General features: G+C 31.0%; 1 protein-coding gene across 1 annotated transcript; it reads left to right on the top strand.

Annotated features, from left to right (window-relative positions):
* Positions 1-416: 416 nt before the first annotated feature.
* On the top strand, positions 417-4,902 carry LOC108327254 (vestitone reductase). Its single transcript, XM_017560978.2, is given in 7 exon segments — positions 417-774; positions 3,312-3,446; positions 3,616-3,914; positions 3,916-4,144; positions 4,287-4,337; positions 4,340-4,478; positions 4,639-4,902. Coding segments are annotated over 7 exon segments (1,353 nt in total). The 3' UTR covers positions 4,781-4,902.
* Positions 4,903-20,272: the final 15,370 nt, after the last annotated feature.

The following is a 20,272-nucleotide window of genomic DNA, read 5'->3' as shown; positions in this document are numbered from 1 at the left end:
GAAAGGAGTAGTTGATGGGATAGAGAAAATGTAGAGATAGTTGAATGTAGAAGTAGTAGTTGGAAGAAGTGTTGTAGTTGTCTTTAGTTGTAGTAGATGTTGGTTCATACAAATGGTAGATGTTGGCTTCATACAAATGGTAGATGTTGGCTTCATACATCAAATGGTAGAGTTCATGGGTATTTATAGACCCATAGATTATTCTAGAACATACTAGCCACAACTTATGTGGAATGTTCTAGATTTTTACCTATGTAGAATATTCTTAATTTTTCTTCCTATCTTAGGTTTTTCTAGAATATTCTAAAACTTGTCTTACATTTCAATTCTTCTATCTAAGGAGCTTCTACATTCTTCTAGAATTTGCATTACACTTTAATATTATTAAACATGAAAATGAAGATGGTTGTGCTAAGATGGTATTTGGACGACTCAAATCAATCAAGCTGAAATCATTGCAAAGACTTGTAAGGTTTTATTCAGGGAATGCCACTCTGCAATGCTCATATTTAAAAATTGTCATGGTAGTTAAATGTCCCAGTATGAAAACTTTTTCTGAAGGAGTCATGAAAATGCCAATGTTTTCAGGAATTCAAACATCTAAGGATTCTGATTTAACCTTCCATGACGATCTCAAAACAACTATCAAGAAATTGTTTCATGAAGAGGTAAGAATTCATTCTCTCAATTCAATTGTTATTCGTACAGTGCAAAATTATTACTACCAGTTGACAGTTCATTTGTCATTCTCAGATGTGGAATTAGAGGAACTAGGTTTACCTTTATTCATAAAAGAATCCATAAATATCCTTCGCTATGCTACTTCTTTGACTAGACTTCGGCTTTCTCTCGACGTCGACGATCTCTTTCTGTTTCTGACTTCTTTTTCTGTGCATTGTACATGCGCTTGCTTTCTTTTTCTCAGCTTATTTACTGTTTATATATATATATATATATATATATATATATATATATATATATATATATATATATATATATATATATATATATATATATATATATATATATATATATATATATATATATATTCCTTCAAATATATGCATTAGTTTCTATTAACTTTTAAGAGGTTTTGAGGGAAAGATGTCTCTAGGGACGCTTGAAATTATTCTAATAAGAGCAAAAAGCCTTCCACAAGAGTGATTTTTTCGGTGAGTAATGCAAATTTAAACGTAATTATGGCTTAGAAATTTCTATTTCGTACAAATTTATTGTTTCAAAGTATTTTTTGAATTCAGTGTGTCTTTGCTTAATTTTTTATTTATTTCTGTATTTAAATTTTTATTTTAAGAATTCAAAATAGCCAAAAATTATGGGTTCTATGTATATTTTGTATGAGTAGGGAAAATGATTCATTCTCACTTATGGCAATCAGTAACATCGAAGCACTGCCGCTAAAGGTGTATTAAAGTTTAACTACATTTTTACAATAAAAGTTGAAATGGTTGTTCTATTTATAATCATTATATTGTGTCTACTTATATATTATATTTAATGAAAAAAAGAAGCATTGATTCTTATATTGTAGAGGATACCAGTGTTTTGGCTCTGATACTATGGTAAGAAGTGGACTTTAAGTGTAATTCAACACCACAAAACCAGTTTGTACGGTGAGGTTTGCAACTACTTATATATTATAAATTGGCCTTATCTATAATCGATGTGGGACTTGCAACTAGAGCTGTCAAAATAGGTCACCCGGCCCGACAACAAGGGGTTTGTCACTTAGTGAGCCAACCCAATCCGGCTCATTTATTAGCGAACCAGAAAAATTCGAACTCGGCCCGACCCATCACGGGTTGGTGGTCGCTCACTTAATTACATTTAAAAAAAAAAATTACAAACTTTCTATAATTTAAATCTAGACAAATTTCACTCCAACATGGGTGTTTAATTAATTTTGAAAATAAGGAACTTAAATAATTTTTTCAAGCAAAAACAAAATAATAAATATTTTTTTATAAAATTAAAATTAAATTTTAATAAAATAAAATTAGGTAGGTGGGTTGGTGGGCCAACTTAACCCACCACGGGTTCAACCTGCATGAATCGAATTGAAATCTGAGGCTTCAACCCGCATGAGCCGGATTGAAATCTGACCCGCATATATATATATATATATATATATATATATATATATATATATATATAATATCCTTCCTTCAAATATAATCATGATAATTAGAGTATAATTAGGGTAACCCTAGACATAATCATAATACAAGGGATTTATAAACTATAATTCATTCTTAAAATTTTAAAAAAAATCTTTGTTGTTTATTTTTTTATATTGTTTGAATTAAAATGTAATTAATAATTTAGTAAATAATTTATTCATAAAAGCTAGTGTAGCATCTTAGGAATTTATTAAATAATTTAGTAAATTAATTTATTAATAATTTAGTATATTATAGTTCTCAATATGAGCATCGTGTGTAACTTTCTCCATATCCTTCAAATCCTAATATAATGACTCAAATATGAGAGGGGTATAAGACTTACAACACAAAATATGTCAAATATATTTGTATGTTATTATGTTCACACTTTTTTTATATTATGTAATATTCTAACTTCGTTTAATTATTTATTTTTTCAAAAATATTCAATTTTATTTCAATAATAAATAAAATGATACTACTTGGTAGTAAATTATATTACAAACAAATATTACATTTAAAAGTAAATTCATTTACTAAATTATATTCTTTTTACTTTTTAAAAATTAATTTTAATAATTATTTTTAATTTTTGACTCTTTATAAACAATTTTATAATTAAATATAACATTAACAATTATTATTTTATATTACTTTAATAACTAGGAATATTTTGGTAATCTTTAATTTCTACTGATTAAATAAATTTTTTAAATTTGTCACATCAATCAAATTCTACACTAATTATCACAAACTTTACCTCTAAATTTACTCTCAATTACCTCCAAATCCACTCAAATAAACAACAAAAAATTTATCATCAAATCTATTCAATCACTCTCCCCTAAATCATCTCCTCCAAACTCCCTCAAGTAAACACAACATAAATGTGCCTATTGTGTCTCTTTGAATGAAGAAAACTAAGTTAACTTGAGTGAAGTTCATTCAACTGTGCTATGTTTGATCCAAAGAATAGTCAATAACAACTGTGAAACATCACCTTGTAGTTGATAGCAATAGCTACCAACCTAAATGTTATGCTTCTATATATACATATTTTGAGAAAGTAGAAGAAATTTATAGCGTGGAGGAGTGCAGAACACAAAGAAATGTAAACAGTGCCATAAGAAGAGTATTACATTACAATCGCAGAGACAAAAGGCACAGTTTGTGTCACTGGAGGCACAGGCTTCATTGGTTCATGGATCATCAAGTCACTCCTTGAACATGGATATTCTATCAATACAATTATTAGATCTGACCCAGGTAACTAACTAAAGCTTTATTGGTATAATGTTTTTACTTTTCTTTAATGAGAACTGAAGTTACACCTCTATAATGTATTGATCATTCATGTAAACTTTTATCATGTAAGTTTTATCATGTAAACGTTGGACAAGGTTATAATTATGTTGTTCTGTTTTGGCATGAACAGGATGCAAGAGGGATGTTAGCTTTCTCAAAAATCTACCTAGTGCATCAGAAAAGCTACGTTTTTTCAAAGCTGATCTAAGTGACCCAGAGAGTTTTGGTCCAGCAGTAGAAGGGTGTGTTGGGATTTTTCACACTGCCACACCAATCGATTTTGCAGTGAACGAGCCAGAAGAAGTTGTGACCAAAAGGGCCATTGAGGGAGCATTGGGCATACTGAAAGCAGCTGTGAAATCAAAGTCAGTGAAGAGGGTTGTCTACACTTCTAGTGCTTCCACTGTTTCCTTCCTGGCCCAGAGCCACAAAAGATGTGGTTGATGAAAGTGCTTGGAGTGATGTTGATTTGCTGAGGAAGTTGAAGCATTTTAGTTGGTCATATACAGTTTCAAAGGTGTTGATAGAGAAGGCAATGTTTGAGTTTGGAGAATAGAATGGATTGGAAGTTGTGAGTCTTGTGCCTCCCTTTGTTGTTGGACGTTTCATCTGTCCCAAGCTTCCTGACTCTGTTGAAAGAGCACTGCTTTTGTTGTTTGGTACACTTCTTACACCTTATTCCACTCTCTTCTTCCTTTTTACTTTTCATGTTTCAAACCATATGAGTTCTATTGAAATCATATGACACCTTTTCACAAGATTAAAGGTTATATAATTGAAGTTGGCATTAAATTGATGCAGGCAAAAAGGAAGAAATTGGTGTGATTCGTTACCATATGGTTCATGTGGATGATTTGCTAGAGCACATATCTTTCTGCTGGAGCATCCTAATCCCAAAGGGAGATATAACTGTTCACCCTTCATTGTACCCATTGAAGAGATTGCTGAAATTATTTCAACCAAATACCCAGAATTTCAAATACCATCTGTAGAGTAAGTTTTGTTCTCCTTGCACATAGTCAAGTTTTCAGATTGCAGTTTCAGTCACAGTTTCTAACATTACACAATTCACAAATCTAAAAGTTGGTGTGACAATTATACAATATCTGGTTTTGTAAGTAGGACTAATGATTGATTTGTGTTGTTCCTTCAGAGAGGCGAAGGAAATAAAAGGTGCCAAGTTGCCACATTTAGACTCGCAGAAACTGGTGGATGCTGGCTTTGAGTTCAAGTATAGTGTGGAGGACATTTTTACTGATGCAATTGAATGCTGCAAGCAAAATGGTTATCTTTAAATCATTTCACTCATCAGATTCACAAAATAAAATCAATGATTGTTGGAGGCATCTACATTGTTTGATGCATCTTGTTATTTTCCTAATTAGTCAATAAAGGATGTAATTTTTGTCCATTGTCTCAGTATAGTGTAAACCTTCAATATTCAAGTTTTCTTGTCAGTTTCAAATCTTGTTGCATTATCTGATGCAGTGTGAAAATTCATTTGTCGTAAAAAAGAACAGACTCACAGTACAACAATCAGAATTGTTTTATTTTTTATTTGGTGGACTAAGGTTAACTACGGTGGAAAAAAAAAACAACATAATAAAATATTATCAATCACAGATTTTAAACCGTGTAAGAAAAAAGTTTGACTTCTAACAACCTAGGTCTAAGTTGACTTGACTCGACTTAAATTCAAATTGACTTAAATTAACTTATTTTTTGGATTGATGATACGTTGTCATTGACGCGATCAAATTAATACTACTAAACTATAGCAACTTCAATATTGCTAAGATAACTCATGCATACTTAATTGTATTGACAATTAAAAATAAATGGTTATAGTGATGATATATTAACAATTATATTGAAAATGTTAATATAAGGTTGTCTATCCAAAGCATTTAAGTGTGTTATGCCAAATCTATACATCAAACACCAGTCTTATACATGTAAATTGTAATATTACCTTGATTTTGAAAAAAAAAGAGAAGACTTTTCTCCCATTATGTCACCTTTTAAGTATTAAAATATATGTGAGTCCAAAATTGAGTATGGAAATAAGAAAATTGGTCAATTTTTCCAAAAAGATTGTCTTAGATGAAGTTTGTAAAAGGCGTGAAAATATAAATAACCCTCAAGCCAAACAAGAAAATCTAAAACATTAGTGTAAGATCCTCAAAAGGTTAATCTTGGAGATGTTTATTTTTCGAAGGTTTTAGATGACACCTTGAATTTAAGAAAGTTTACGAGAAACCTAACCTTATCATCCTTTCATATATGTATTTCACAATTATCCAGTACTCAAATATTTATATAATGGAATGACAATTATCCTTATTTGCTTAATCATATATACATAATCTTATTAGAACGACAACCATGTCCAAGTTAAAGTGTACTCAATTATTTAAATAATTTAAGATTTTTCTATTCAAGTAAAGACCTAACTTAACTAATACAAATAGTGTTTAATTAATAATAGAAACTAATGTTAAAGATCAATTTAAACTTTAATTCACAAATTAGTTATAAATTTTTATTAATAATCTAGATTATTTTAAACATCAATAATTTTTAATTTATAAAATAAGGTTTAATTTAGTTAATTAGTGACTTGATTTATTTTTTGTCTCTAAACTAATTGTTTTAATGAGTTTCTTCTTATGTGTCTTAACCCCGTATACCTCTTATTAATGGAATGACTACCACACCTAATAATAAACTTGATTAATTCCTATAGATTTATACTTATTGAAATCCTATTGAAGGATTATATTTAGGTCTTAATGTACATTATTAGTAGTTTATGTTTTAAGTAGTTGATTGGAGTGAGGACCATGACTAGTACTTAGTGTACTTGGTTAATTTCCTAAGTCTTAATAATTCACACTTAAATTTAATTAGCTTTAATATCATGTAGCAATGACTTATTCTAAATTTTAATGGACTTTCTTAAGTACATATTTATATTGGATGAACTTTGAAGTAATATTCAATTGGGAATATTCAATTCGGAAGTATGATACTTCTTTAAATTTATTTTCACAACAAATGATTGTAATAAAATAAAATAAATTAATTGTAATAAAACTAGATTTACTTTCGAGTGACTTGTCTTTAAAGTAAGTACATCATGCATGTTTCTCGAGCTTATTAACATATATTCCTAAGTAGTCATATTTGATTAATATTTTAATTTTTCTTATTATAATGTGAACCAATTCTCCATGTCATATTGGAATTCACATAATAATCACTTCCATTTTTCGGCAAATATGCACTAAGGAGAAGTAGTAGCCAGTGTTTCAAATATATTTGAATATTTGATTTTTGCTAGTACTTATGATGGTAAATATTTGATAATCTTTTGCATATCAAAATTTTGGAACATTAATATTAATAATAATAATAATAATAATAATAATATTAATCATAATAATAATAATATTAATGATGGAGGGTTTACTCATACATTATACCTGGTTAGAGAATGGAAGGGGACTTAACTGTTTAGCATTTAAGTGACAGTTAGTGGGGGCGGGAAGTGTGCCGTGCATTGTATAAAAGGGGAAATGTTTGAGTTACTTAGGGGATGTATACGTTTCGATTGTAAATCATTCTTTTTCTCTGTGAATTTTTGTTGAGTGTGTGGCTGTTGTACGTTAGGTTCCAATCTAGAAACCATTTTTGAATTCAGTTCTTCTTTCTTTCCTAGAATCAGGGTAGGGTAGAGAGATTGATACTTCTTTAAATTTATTTTCACAACAAATTGATAAGTGTGAAAAATAGTTGTTTTTATACTTATAAATGAGCTCAATCTTGTAATTATTCATGTTGTTCCTCATTGAAAAGTTGTAATAAGTAGTAGATTGTTATGTAAAATATTGTACAGGAAATGATATATTATTTAGACTCTGTTAGCCAATTTTTGCAAAGCGAAAGCCAAAATTCGCACTGTCAGAAGAAGTTAACATCAGTTAAAGTGCAGCAGTTAAGAAAATTCGCATAGCGCACCAGTACATGTGCGCTGAGCGAATTAATGAAGTTAAGTGACTTTAAAAGACGTGATAGAAAGACAGAAACATGCTTCTGGGAGAAGTTCCGGACAAAAGAAAGAAACGAAAACATCTCAGGAACTTCCGAAGACTACTTCAAGGCATCAAGGCACCATTGTTGCAAGGGATTGCTTCAAATGTGTACGTTTTAGATGACTAGGAGTAGTTAATATTTTAATTTTCCTTATTATAATGTGAACCAATTCTCCATGTCATATTGGAATTCACATAATAATCACTTCCATTTTTCGGCAAATATGCACTAAGGAGAAGTAGTAGCCATTGTTTCAAATATATTTGAACATTTGACTTTTGCTAGTACTTATGATGGTAAATATTTGATAATCTTTTGCATTATATCAAAATTTTGGAACATTAATATTAATATTAATAATAATAATAATAATAATAATATTAATGATAATAATAATAATATTAATGATGGAGGGTTTACTGATACATTATACCTGGTCATACATTATACCTGGTCACTTAACTGTTTAGCATTTAAGTGACACTTAGTGGGGGCGGGAAGTGTGCCGTGCATTGTATAAAAGGGGAAATGTTTGAGTTACTTAGGGGATGTATACGTTTGGATTGTAAATCATTCTTTTTCTCTGTAAATTTTCGTTGAGTGTGTGGCTGTTGTACGTTAGGTTCCAATCTAGAAACCATTTTCGAATTCAGTTCTTCTTTCTTTCCTAGAATCAGGGTAGGGTAGAGAGATTGATACTTCTTTAAATTTATTTTCACAACAAATTGATAAGTGTGAAAAAGAGTTGTTTTTATACTTATAAATGAGCTCAATCTTGTAATTATTCATGTTGTTCCTCATTGAAAAGTTGTAATAAGTAGTAGATTGTTATGTAAAATATTGTACAGGAAATGATATATTATTTAGACTCTGTCAGCCAATTTTCGCAAAGCGAAAGCCAAAATTCGCACTGCCAGAAAAAGAAAATTCGCATAGCGCACCAGTACCTGTGCGCTGAGCGAATAACATCAGTTAAAGTGCAGCAGTTAAGAAAATTCGCATAGCGCACCAGTACATGTGCGTTGAGCAAATTAATGAAGTTAAGTGGCTTTAAAAGACATGACAGAAAGACAAAAACATGCTTCTGGGAGAAGTTCCGGACAAAAGAAAGAAACGAAAACATCTCAGGAACTTCCGAAGACTACTTCAAGGCATCAAGGCACCATTGTTGCAAGGGATTGCTTCAAATGTGTACGTTTTAGATGACTAGGAGTAGTTAAATTTCTCTTTCGTTGGGATTGAATGTAATGAACTCACTGTAATTTTCCTGCTCAATATATCGTTGTTCGTTCATATGCTCTTTCTTGAATTTATTATCATTGTATGAAAATATAATGTTTATTTGAATGTCTTTGATTACTGGAAAGTAACTTCGAACATGAACGAACGTAGATAGAGCACTTAAGTGATTTGGGATCTAGGGATAGACTCAATAACTTGATCATTCTTAACATCGGACTTAATGCAAATTGTATATTAAATTGACTAAGGGATTATCATTTTAATATAGTATTTTATAACTAGTTGCTAAGGAATTAGGACTAGTATGCCTTGATGTGAATGTTTGAATGAAGTAATGAAATATTGAACAGAGTTTTATATTCATATGATTCATGAAACCCAATTCCAACGAAGTTTCTTTTAAATATAATTCCTTGCACACCAACTGTTTGATAAAAATACCAAAAAGAGTTTCTTGTGTGTTTTTGTACACTTTGATGTCTAATTGAGTTATAAAAGGAAGAATTGTCATGTGTTGCACAAGTCCCTTGGGAGAACGATACTTTGAACTTACTCTATATTACTTGGAACGATTTGGTATACTTGCCAAAAAGTTATCAAGTTTTTGGCGCCGTTGCCGGGGACTTGTGTTCCAACACAAGGCAATTGGGGCATTTATGACTCTTTTAGACTTTGTTGTGAATTTTCCTTTTTAATTTTATTGTGTATGCAATTAGCTTTAGTTTTTTAAGACTTTCCATTGATTTAGTTTGAACTTAATGCCTGTCTCGGGGTACGCTTTAGAGCTTGATGTTGTTATTGAAAGTTCTTAGGAATGAGATTTCAGTAGCGGAACTAACTAATTCAAACCAGATGTGCAAATCACGAGGGATGGGGTTGTGTGTTTGGATTCACTGTTTTGGAACTTAAGGCAAGTTTGATGAACTTCTTACACCAAGGGATTGGGTGAGGTTTGTCATACTTAGGTAAGCACAACAAGAGGGATCTGAGTGTTCTAACTTCAGAAAATAGGGAAAGTGAAATTCTTTGCCAATTGTATGTCTCTTTTGTTTGAATTTCTTTTATGCAGTTTGCTTACATATGTTTCTAGTTGTTGGAAGATCCTAGGGATGAGATTTCAATAGCTGAAAGGAGAGTACTAAGTAATCTTGCAACAAGAGGGATCTGAGTGAGGTTATTTAGGAAATCCATTTCAATCATTTTGCATATTGGAATTGTTGTTTGGCTGGTGTGCTCACGTTCTGCAATTTTGTTTCTTCTTTTCCTTATTCGCTCAGTGAGTTGTTCGCTCAGCGAGTAGTTTGCTACAATTTTCTAATTTTTTTTGCATTTCTCACCATATGTTCAATGTTCTTTTGTGCTTAGCTAATATTATGCAGATAACTTCTCCTAAGACCACCACATGGTCTTCTTCAAGAGTACAACGTGCTGAGGCACAAGAAGAAAACCTTGTTTTAAACTATGATCAACATAGGTCCTCCTTTGAGTTTGCGCATCTCCCATGGCCTGAGGGCAGGCCAGACTTCAGGTGAGGGAGTGCAAGTGCCTTATATGCAGATGATGATTATGCAGGTGCAGATGGAGTTATCTTCAATGTTTAGTTATGTTATTTATGTTTTGTAATATGTTTTGAACTATGTGTTAGTTGTAAAGACATGTGACTTTTTGATTTAATGGTTATGCATTGTCTTGATTAAGTTGATGTGATTCTTGAAAATGATAACACATATGACTGTGGTTGCAATGTGCTTCATATATTTTTATGTGTGTGAGTATGTATGACCAGATCTGTTGCGTGTTGAGAGCATGTGTTGAGAATAAGAAATATGATGAGTTGTCTAGATATGGAGTTTACTTTTGCATGATTGTGATTCTACATACATACACACCTGTGTGGTTAAGGATGAGAGAGACATTGTTTGATATTGATTATACATCTACTTGGTCAAAAAAGCCAACCTTTAGACAATGTGATTCATTTGTGAACCCTTTTGAGCCTTGAAAATTTTTTCCTTCCACCTTGAGCCTATTAGATAATATCCTACCTTACACCTTAGAAGAGAACATGTATTATGCTTTAAAAGATGTTAAGGTTGAATTCAAGTTTGTGGGAAGAAAAGATCAAATAAAAAAAAATATGATAAAAAAAAAAAAAACTCAAAATGAAAAAGAAGATTGAGCTCCGAAAGAAAATGGTATGTGATGAATGATATATTTTGGGATTTGATTACTGGATTGGGAATTGAAGTTGTTCTCTTCTTAATTGGTGTCTTTGAATCCAAGAAAAACCATGATTCTTTTTCTAGCCAAGCCCAACCTTAACCTGAAAAGACCTTTGGACTTAACCAATAGTGTGTGAAGTGTGTGAATCAAATGAAATGCAAAAGCTGATGAAGTTCTATGTCAATTCTACTGTCATGTGAGGATAAACACTTGAGTGTGAGTAATGATAAATGTCGATCTGGTTGTTCATATTCTATGCACAAATGATTTTGTTAGTGATGCACCATGTCATACTTGTTTGAAATCTTTGAGAATGCATGTGATTATTCTGATGTGCAGAGCCATTTTATCAAAATGTCAAATGTCAGTTGTGATGTTCATTTTCTTATGTGATTTCATGAGGGCATGAAATAGTTCAAGTTTGGGGGAGTTGATAAGTGTGAAAAAGAGTTGTTTTTATACTTATAAATGAGCTCAATCTTGTAATTATTCATGTTGTTCCTCATTGAAAAGTTGTAATAAGTAGTAGATTGTTATGTAAAATATTGTACAGGAAATGATATATTATTTAGACTCTGTCAGCCAATTTTCGCAAAGCGAAAGCCAAAATTCGCACTGCCAGAAAAAGAAAATTCGCATAGCGCACCAGTACCTATGCGCTGAGCGAATAACATCAGTTAAAGTACAGCAGTTAAGAAAATTCGCATAGCGCACCAGTACATGTGCGCTGAGCAAATTAATGAAGTTAAGTGGCTTTAAAAGACGTGACAGAAAGACAGAAACATGCTTCTGGGAGAAGTTCCGGACAAAAGGAAAGAAACGAAAACATCTCAGGAACTTCCGAAGACTACTTCAAGGCATCAAGGCACCATTGTTGCAAGGGATTGCTTCAAATGTGTACGTTTTAGATGACTAGGAGTAGTTAAATTTCTCTTTCGTTGGGATTGAATGTAATGAACTCACTGTAATTTTCCTGCTCAATATATCGTTGTTCGTTCATATGCTCTTTCTTGAATTTATTATCATTGTATGAAAATATAATGTTTATTTGAATGTCTTTGATTACTGGAAAGTAACTTCGAACATGAACGAACGTAGATAGAGCACTTAAGTGATTTGGGATCTAGGGATAGACTCAATAACTTGATCATTCTTAACATCGGACTTAATGCAAATTGTATATTAAATTGACTAAGGGATTATCATTTTAATATAGTATTTTATAACTAGTTGCTAAGGAATTAGGACTAGTATGCCTTGATGTGAATGTTTGAATGAAGTAATGAAATATTGAACAGAGTTTTATATTCATATGATTCATGAAACCCAATTCCAACGAAGTTTCTTTTAAATATAATTCTTTGCACACCAACTGTTTGATAAAAATACCAAAAAGAGTTTCTTGTGTGTTTTTGTACACTTTGATGTCTAATTGAGTTATAAAAGGAAGAATTGTCATGTGTTGCACAAGTCCCTTGGGAGAACGATACTTTGAACTTACTCTATATTACTTGGAACGATTTGGTATACTTGCCAAAAAGTTATCACCAATGATTGTGTAATAAAATAAAATAGATTAATTGTAATAAAACTAGATTTACTTTCGAGTGACTTGTCTTTAAAGTAAGTACATCATGCATTTTTCTCCAACTTATTAACATATATTCCTAAGTAGTCATATTTGATTAATATTTTAATTTTCCTTATTATAATGTGAAGCAATTCTCCATGTCATATTGGAATTCACATAATAATCACTTCCATTTTTTGGCGAATATGCACTAAGGAGAAGTAGTAGCCAGTGTTTCAAATATATTTGAACATTTGACTTTTGCTAGTACTTATGATGGTAAATATTTGATAATCTTTTGCATTATATCAAAATTTTGGAACATTAATATTAATATTAATAATAATAATAATAATAATAATAATATTAATGATAATAATAGTAATATTAATGATGGAGGGTTTACTGATACATTATACCTGGTCATACATTATACCTGGTCAGAGAATGGAAGGGGACTTAACTGTTTAGCATTTAAGTGACACTTAGTGGGGGCGGGAAGTGTGCCGTGCATTGTATAAAAGGGAAAATGTTTGAGTTACTTAGGGGATGTATACGTTTCGATTGTAAATCATTCTTTTTTCTGTGAATTTTCGTTGAGTGTGTGTGGCTGTTGTAACTCAGTGGCCGTGAGCATTTCTTTAGAGTAATTTCTGGTATTTTTTGTAACTCAGTTGTTTGATTAAAATAAAATTCTGGAATTTCTTTTGTTTCTTTGTTCAAGGTTTACATTTCTATTCTTTCTTTTCTTGCAACATCTTTATGTTTTTTCTTACTATTTTGCATTCTGAAATTGTATTCTTGTTTCTATGTTCGTAGTTATTCTGTTCTTTAGAGTTGTTTATCTGTGCTTGTTTGATCTGCATGCTCTAGTACGTAGGTGTTGCTCTTTGGGTAATCTTGTAGTCCAGTTAACATGATTTGTGAATTTTAGTTGTTCTAATATTTTAAGGTTTGTGAAAGGAGTAGTTGATGGGATAGAGAAAATGTAGAGATAGTTGAATGTAGAAGTAGCAGTTGGAAGAAGTGTTGTAGTTGTCTTTAGTTGTAATAGATGTTGGTTCATACAAATGGTAGATGTTGGCTTCATACATCAAATGATAGAGTTCATGGGTATTTATAGACCCATAGATTATTCTAGAACATACTAGCCACAATTTATGTGGAATGTTCTAGATTTTTACCTATGTAGAATATTCTTGATTTTTTTTCCTATCTTAAGTTTTTCTAGAATATTCTAAAACTTGTATTACATTTCAATTCTTCTGTCTAAGGAGCTTCTACATTTTTCTAGAATTTGCATTACACTTTAATAGTTCTAGTTTAAGCATAATGCAGACTTGAGGACTTAAATCTGTTTCAGAACTTGAATGATAACCTGCACTTGTGTCTGAAATAGATTTTACAGGACCCTAACCAATATGTCTTCTTGAGATTCAAATTGTCAAATACGTCAATTATCAGTTCTGGATTTTGCTTTGTTTCTTAGAATTCTGCTTGTATTTTTGTAATTGTTGCCTCTGTAGATGGTTAGTATAATAAGCAGTATTTTTCGGAAGTTTTGAGTTCTGTAACTTCAGGTTGAACATCTAGTAGTTGTAGGCATTTTAGCTAGGTTTATTAGGTTAGTTTATACCTCTAAAGAATGTGTTCCTGTTTTCATTCTTCCATTTGCTTTGCATGGTCTTGTTTCTAGTTTTCAGTTTTGAATAGATCCTAAACTGGTCATTGTAATGTTTGAACAAGTGAATGAGAATTACCATGTTCAGGTTTCTGAAACAGAAACCACAAGACCGCACAGTGGGCTTAAACTTCCCAAAATGTCTTTTTTGAAGAGTAATTGGGATTCACTTGAACATATTTATGTAATGTTCAGTTTTGAGTTTCTCCTTATGCTGTTTCTTTTAAAAATTGGTTCCATTTGTCAAGTTTGCATATCATTGGTCCTTTAATTTCTTGGTTTCCATTTGATTACGTGATCATTGTGTGCATATTCTTTTGCTTTTAATTTCAGTTTTGCATTAATCTCAGTTCAGTAGCTTACCTTGCATTAGCATAGTGATTGATTTACTCCCTTTGCATGTAGATGATACGAAATTTAGGTTCTGTTTTTGTTTGCTCTGAATAAGTCATTATAAACATCATCCCAGATTCATAGTTCTACCCTATTGCATTATTCCAAGTTAGATTACATGCATCATTTGCATTTTATCATTTAAGGATCCATGATTGCATTCCAAGTTAAAATCTGTTTCAAATTGACTAAACCCATTGCTTAATTCAGAAGCATCCATTCTAGATTGTTTTCCACCTTTGCATACACCATTCAGGAGGGAAGAACAAAAGAGAATGGAAGAAGTGGAAATGGCAGAACATAAAGTAACAGAATCTTGTTCGAGCAACACCCCGGAGCCATCGATTTGCATAAAGAAGGCCGAGGAGGAGGAAGTTGAATCTTTAGAGAAAGAGCTTTCCGACTTGTTCGGCTATTATAAGGAATTTATGGCTGAAAAAGTGGAGATCAACCTGAGTAGCCAGTGGAGTGGTTCAGGAGACGACTTATTCGAAGACCTCGTCTTGTTTATGCTAACCGAGAGTGACCTTCCGCTCTCGAAGCTGGTCGACAAGATCTACGATCGATTGAACCGGGAGATTCTTAGCGGAACGATCGTGCTGTTGGAGCCGGTAACGTACCAGAGAGTGTGAGGGCTATGATCTTGAAAGAGGGAATGACAATCAGTTATGGACTCCCTAAGGTCGGTGCTGATGTATTGGAGGACTCCACCGAGTCGTGTCTTTGGTGTTGGGAGATAATTAAAATTTTTTTCTTGATTTTTTTCATGACTATTAATAGTATATGCAGGCGATGTTTATTTTACATTAATTATATGCAGGGGTGCATTATGATATGATATCTAGGTTGCCCGATGAAGTCGATGCACAGATTACTAATCGACGAATGTGCCGGGGAGGATCAAGTTTAGGATTCGAGCGATATCTGGTAATATGCTCTACATTTTTAGTTTACGTTCGTAGTTAGTGTTTGATTGTTTTCACCTTTTATTTTTTTTTATAAAAATGATAGAAGCAAAGAAACGTTTAAAGAACGCATTCATAAAGCTAAGTGAAACTATGGATATGGACTTGATAAGGCATTATTGGGAGGATCATGTTATTAGTGATGAGATAAGCGGAAAGGGTTCGACTGATTCAAGAGAATGATGTCAATGCCCATATTATCACATGGCTCATGACGCAGGCTTTTATACAACTCCAGAAAACATAATTTCAGTTGCATGGTAATAGATTCCAACTGCATTGTAATAGATTCTATGATCATCACTTAACTCACTTGAGTATCAAAATATCTTTTCAACCTAATTTTAAAAAGCACAAATAAAAAATATTTAAATTTAAAAGTATGAAATTAAAAGTTAGATAATTTGAAATAAAAATAATCTAGATTTTTCAACAAATATATATATATATATATATATATATATATATATATATATATATATATATATATATATATATATATATGATTGTAAAATTTTTATACCACAATATTATAATTATTATGACATTATTAATTATGAAATATATTAAAATATCTGTACTATCATATAAAGATGATTCACCTTCACATTTTTTTCAATTTTATTCTTCAAGCGACTACTTTTTTTTTAATTTAACCGTTTTTTAATTTAATCATATTTTAATTAAATAAATAAAAAATATCTACAATCAAAATATAAAATTATTTATATTCATTTTTATAATTATAATTTTATTATTTTTTATTATCATAAAAAAATGTAAATACACATATTCTACGTACATATATTTTTATTAGTTAATGAGATCAATTAATATTAGTCAAGATATCATTAGGTTTAGATGCAATCAATTCATCAATAACTGAATCAACAACCATGAGTTCATACACAATTATCATACTTGGATTGTTGAAAATGGTCCAAATTTTCCCACTAAATCCATCTAGGGCAAGTTTTTTCTCTTCTCAATTCCATCTAAATCAAAACATGACAATTCGGACTTCTCTTTTTCTTTCCATCTCAACTTCTCACCCAATAAAATAAACTCTTCAAAACACAAAATACATTCATAATTGACTATTCTTGGAGGAACGTGATACCATTCCCACATGTAATCTTCCAAATTTTAAGGATAAATGATTCATAATTGATGTTTGGTTAACACTGAGTAGCTGTCGTTCAATGGAACCAAAATAATTTATTGTCTAAAAATGACAAACGATTTTTTTTAGTTGTAATAATCAATTGTATTAACTAGTTGTCTTGTGTCTCTCAAATGGACATATATAACAAACTATTTTTTTTAGTTATGGTAATCAACTTTGTGTGAGAAAAATTAGATGAATTAGACTAAAATAATTTCAATCTGAACTACATCAATAATATTAACCAATCTAATAATTTTTTTCTTCTTTAAATTAATTTGGACCCACATGGGTTGCAAGTTGATCAGGTCATTTTTTCACCAACATTTGTTAGGGTTTGACAGAAAGCAGCCTTTTGATTCTTTTTTTTCTCTCTTATAATAAACTTAAACCCTTTCCCAAGTCAATGGATTGTGATATTTTTCTATAAAATATAAATATTTTATTCTAGTTTCTGTATTTGCATTAGACTCGGTAGCTGAGCATGTCCAGTTGGGTGTATCTGAACATATTTAACCTTCTAATTTATATTATAAGAGAAAATTAGTTTTCAAGCTAGTACACTCCCTAGAATAAGAAAAATAAATTGAAAGAGAAATATACATATATAATAAATTTTGTATTCTCTATATATATTTTACTATCAGTTAAGATATTAATTTCTGTTGTTTATATGATCAGATTAAATATTAAATTTATAATCATAGAGTATTTTTTAATTAATAGTTAGAATAAAACTTTTAAAAAAATATATTTTGATAGATTTTTGGATAATATTTTAATACAAATATGTATTATTTTTTCACTGATTTATTATTTATTTATTAATTTAATACGCATATGTATATTTTTCTACTGATTTATTATTTATTTATTATTGTCTTGATATATTTTAAATTTAATGAAAAAATATGTAAAAATGTTAAAAGAAAACTGAATATAATTGTAACTTAAAACCAAAATTTATATGTGAGTGAGTTTGGTAGGTGAGAGTACTATTCAAGCTTGCTGAAAACAAAGATTTATCTCCGAGATTTTTTTTTAGTTCACTTGAAGAGAATGTATTGTTTATGCATTTTTGTGAGCGACGACTTGAGATGAATCTTGTGTTCGTTTTAAAAGAAATGTGCGGAACGATTTGGAAGGATTTATGGGATGATTCACTTTTCAAAATGTGATGAGATTTGGAGAGATTTAGAAGGATCCAATTTAAAAGGTCTAAACTGCCCTTCTAATTCGATATAATTTCAGTTACAATTATCACGTTAATATAATCGATTTTAGGCAAATATTTGTTGTTTTTTGTGTTGCTGGGTTGGTGGTAGACGAAGAAGATAAGGTTGATGACCATATGAAGATGAAGAAAAAAGTGATTGATAAAGAACACACGTGTTTAAAGCTGAAGAATATGAAACTGTATTTGGTTCCAAGAAATCCATATTCGGTTCCAGCCGTATAAAGAAGAAGAAGGGAACCTGTATTCGATTCCCATTCATTTGTATTCGGTTCCCCATTCTTTAGAAGAGAGGCTTATTCGATTCCCAAGGTCTATATTTGGTTCCCAGCGCTGTGGTCTCCACGTTCGATCTCCACGAACTCTCTCCTCACTCTGCACCACTGCCTCATGTGTGTCTGCTTCCCCTCCATCGCTAACCAATCTTGTGCCTTCCCCTCCACCACCGTTGTTGAGTCCATGCCACTTTTCTTTTGTCCTATTTGTCTCAACGCCAACTTCACCTTCTTCAGTCCCCCGACCGCAAGACTAGAGTAGTAGATGTCCAATCCGCCAAGTTCCTCGTTGCCACTGCACGGATCGCGACCCTCTCCATGAGCAAGGTTGCTGCTGCGACACGCTTCGATGCGGATCGCCGTGCTAGAGAGGCAGTTGTGGCTAGGAAGGGGCTAAGGCGGCCTTGGAGCATCTTGCGAGTTCCTCTTTTGGTTCAACTACTAGTTTATCCATCTGGTTTCTTGTTGTTGTGGTAGACACTAGACACTATCACCCCTTATTGTTGCTAGGATGCATAATGAGAAATGAATAAAGAAGGCTGATAATCCATTATTATATTAATTAGTTGGACCAGTTAGCTAGTTAATTTGATTGTAAATAAGGACTTAGATTTGGCGAGAGTTATTTTTGTAAATTTTTTCAAGTGAAAAGGAGAAGAAGTAATCCTTTGTGGAGGAGAAATTCCTTGAAGATAATTCTATTTTCCATTTATGTTCTGCTCCTCAATAAGTTCTATTCTTTTAATTTCTTTCTATCCATCTTTCATGTTATTTTTTCCCAAATTCTATTAATTAGTCTGTTCTAATGAGTCCAAATTCAGGGAGAAAGAAGATGCTTGAAGCATTACAAAAATTAAAATGAGCGTAGTGTCCAACTTTAATCTTTAGAATCACATATATTAAAAATAAGGATCCTGATATTTTAACAACAAATTTTAACAACTTTTTAATAATGGACCACGTGCCATTGTTTTATTGGTCTGCTTGAATTTGTTTTTAGAAAAATATTTGAAACGAACCAATCATAAGTTGCCACGTCCGCGTTGTCAAAAAGTTGTTAAGAAAGAGTACTTAAAAAAACATTTTCCTAAAAATAATGATGGTAGTGAAGGACTTGGTCAGGATCTTGATCTTTAGAGTCACGTGTCTTGAAAATAATGATGTGTGTGAATTAATTATTTTATTGCTTATTAATTTGAAATATACTAATAAAATTAAATCAAAAATTTATAAACTATAATTCATTCTTAAAATTTTAAAAAAAAATCTTTGTTGTTTATTCTTTTATATTGTTTGAATTAAAATGTAATTAATAATTTAGTAAATAATTTATTCATAAAAGCTAGTGTAGCATCATAGGAATTTATTAAATAATTTAGTAAATTAATTTATTAATAATTTAGTATATTATAGTCCTCAATATGAGCATCGTGTGCAACTTTCTCCATATCCTTTAAATCCTAATATAATGACTCAAATATGAGAGGGTATAAGACTTACAACACAGAATATGTCAAATATATTTGTATGTTATTATGTTCACACTTTTTTTATATTATGTAATATTCTAACTTCGTTTGTTTTTTCAAAAATATTCAATTTTATTTGGATAATAATTAAAATCATACTACTAGGTAATAAATTATATTACAACGAAATACTACATTTAAAAATAAATTCATTTACTAAATTATATTTTTTTTTACTTTTTAAAAATTAATTTTAATAATTATTTTTAGGTTTAATAGGTTCGGAGGTCCCTATATTTACGGGTTCGTTTCAGTTGGGTCCTCCAATTTTTAAAGTGATCAATTGGGTCCCTAATTTGGTAAATGTGATTCAATAATAGGATCTCCGTTAAATGTAGTTAACGTACGTTAACTTTGTTATGAAGTGGAAGCTGAGCATCCAGGTGGCATCCTTCGTGGATTTTTATCATTTTTA

Source organism: Vigna angularis, chromosome 2, assembly GCF_016808095.1.
Source record: "Vigna angularis cultivar LongXiaoDou No.4 chromosome 2, ASM1680809v1, whole genome shotgun sequence".
NCBI classification, from domain to species: domain Eukaryota; kingdom Viridiplantae; phylum Streptophyta; class Magnoliopsida; order Fabales; family Fabaceae; genus Vigna; species Vigna angularis.
Note: the sequence above shows the minus strand (reverse complement) of the source record. Positions and strands in the feature narration are given on the sequence as shown.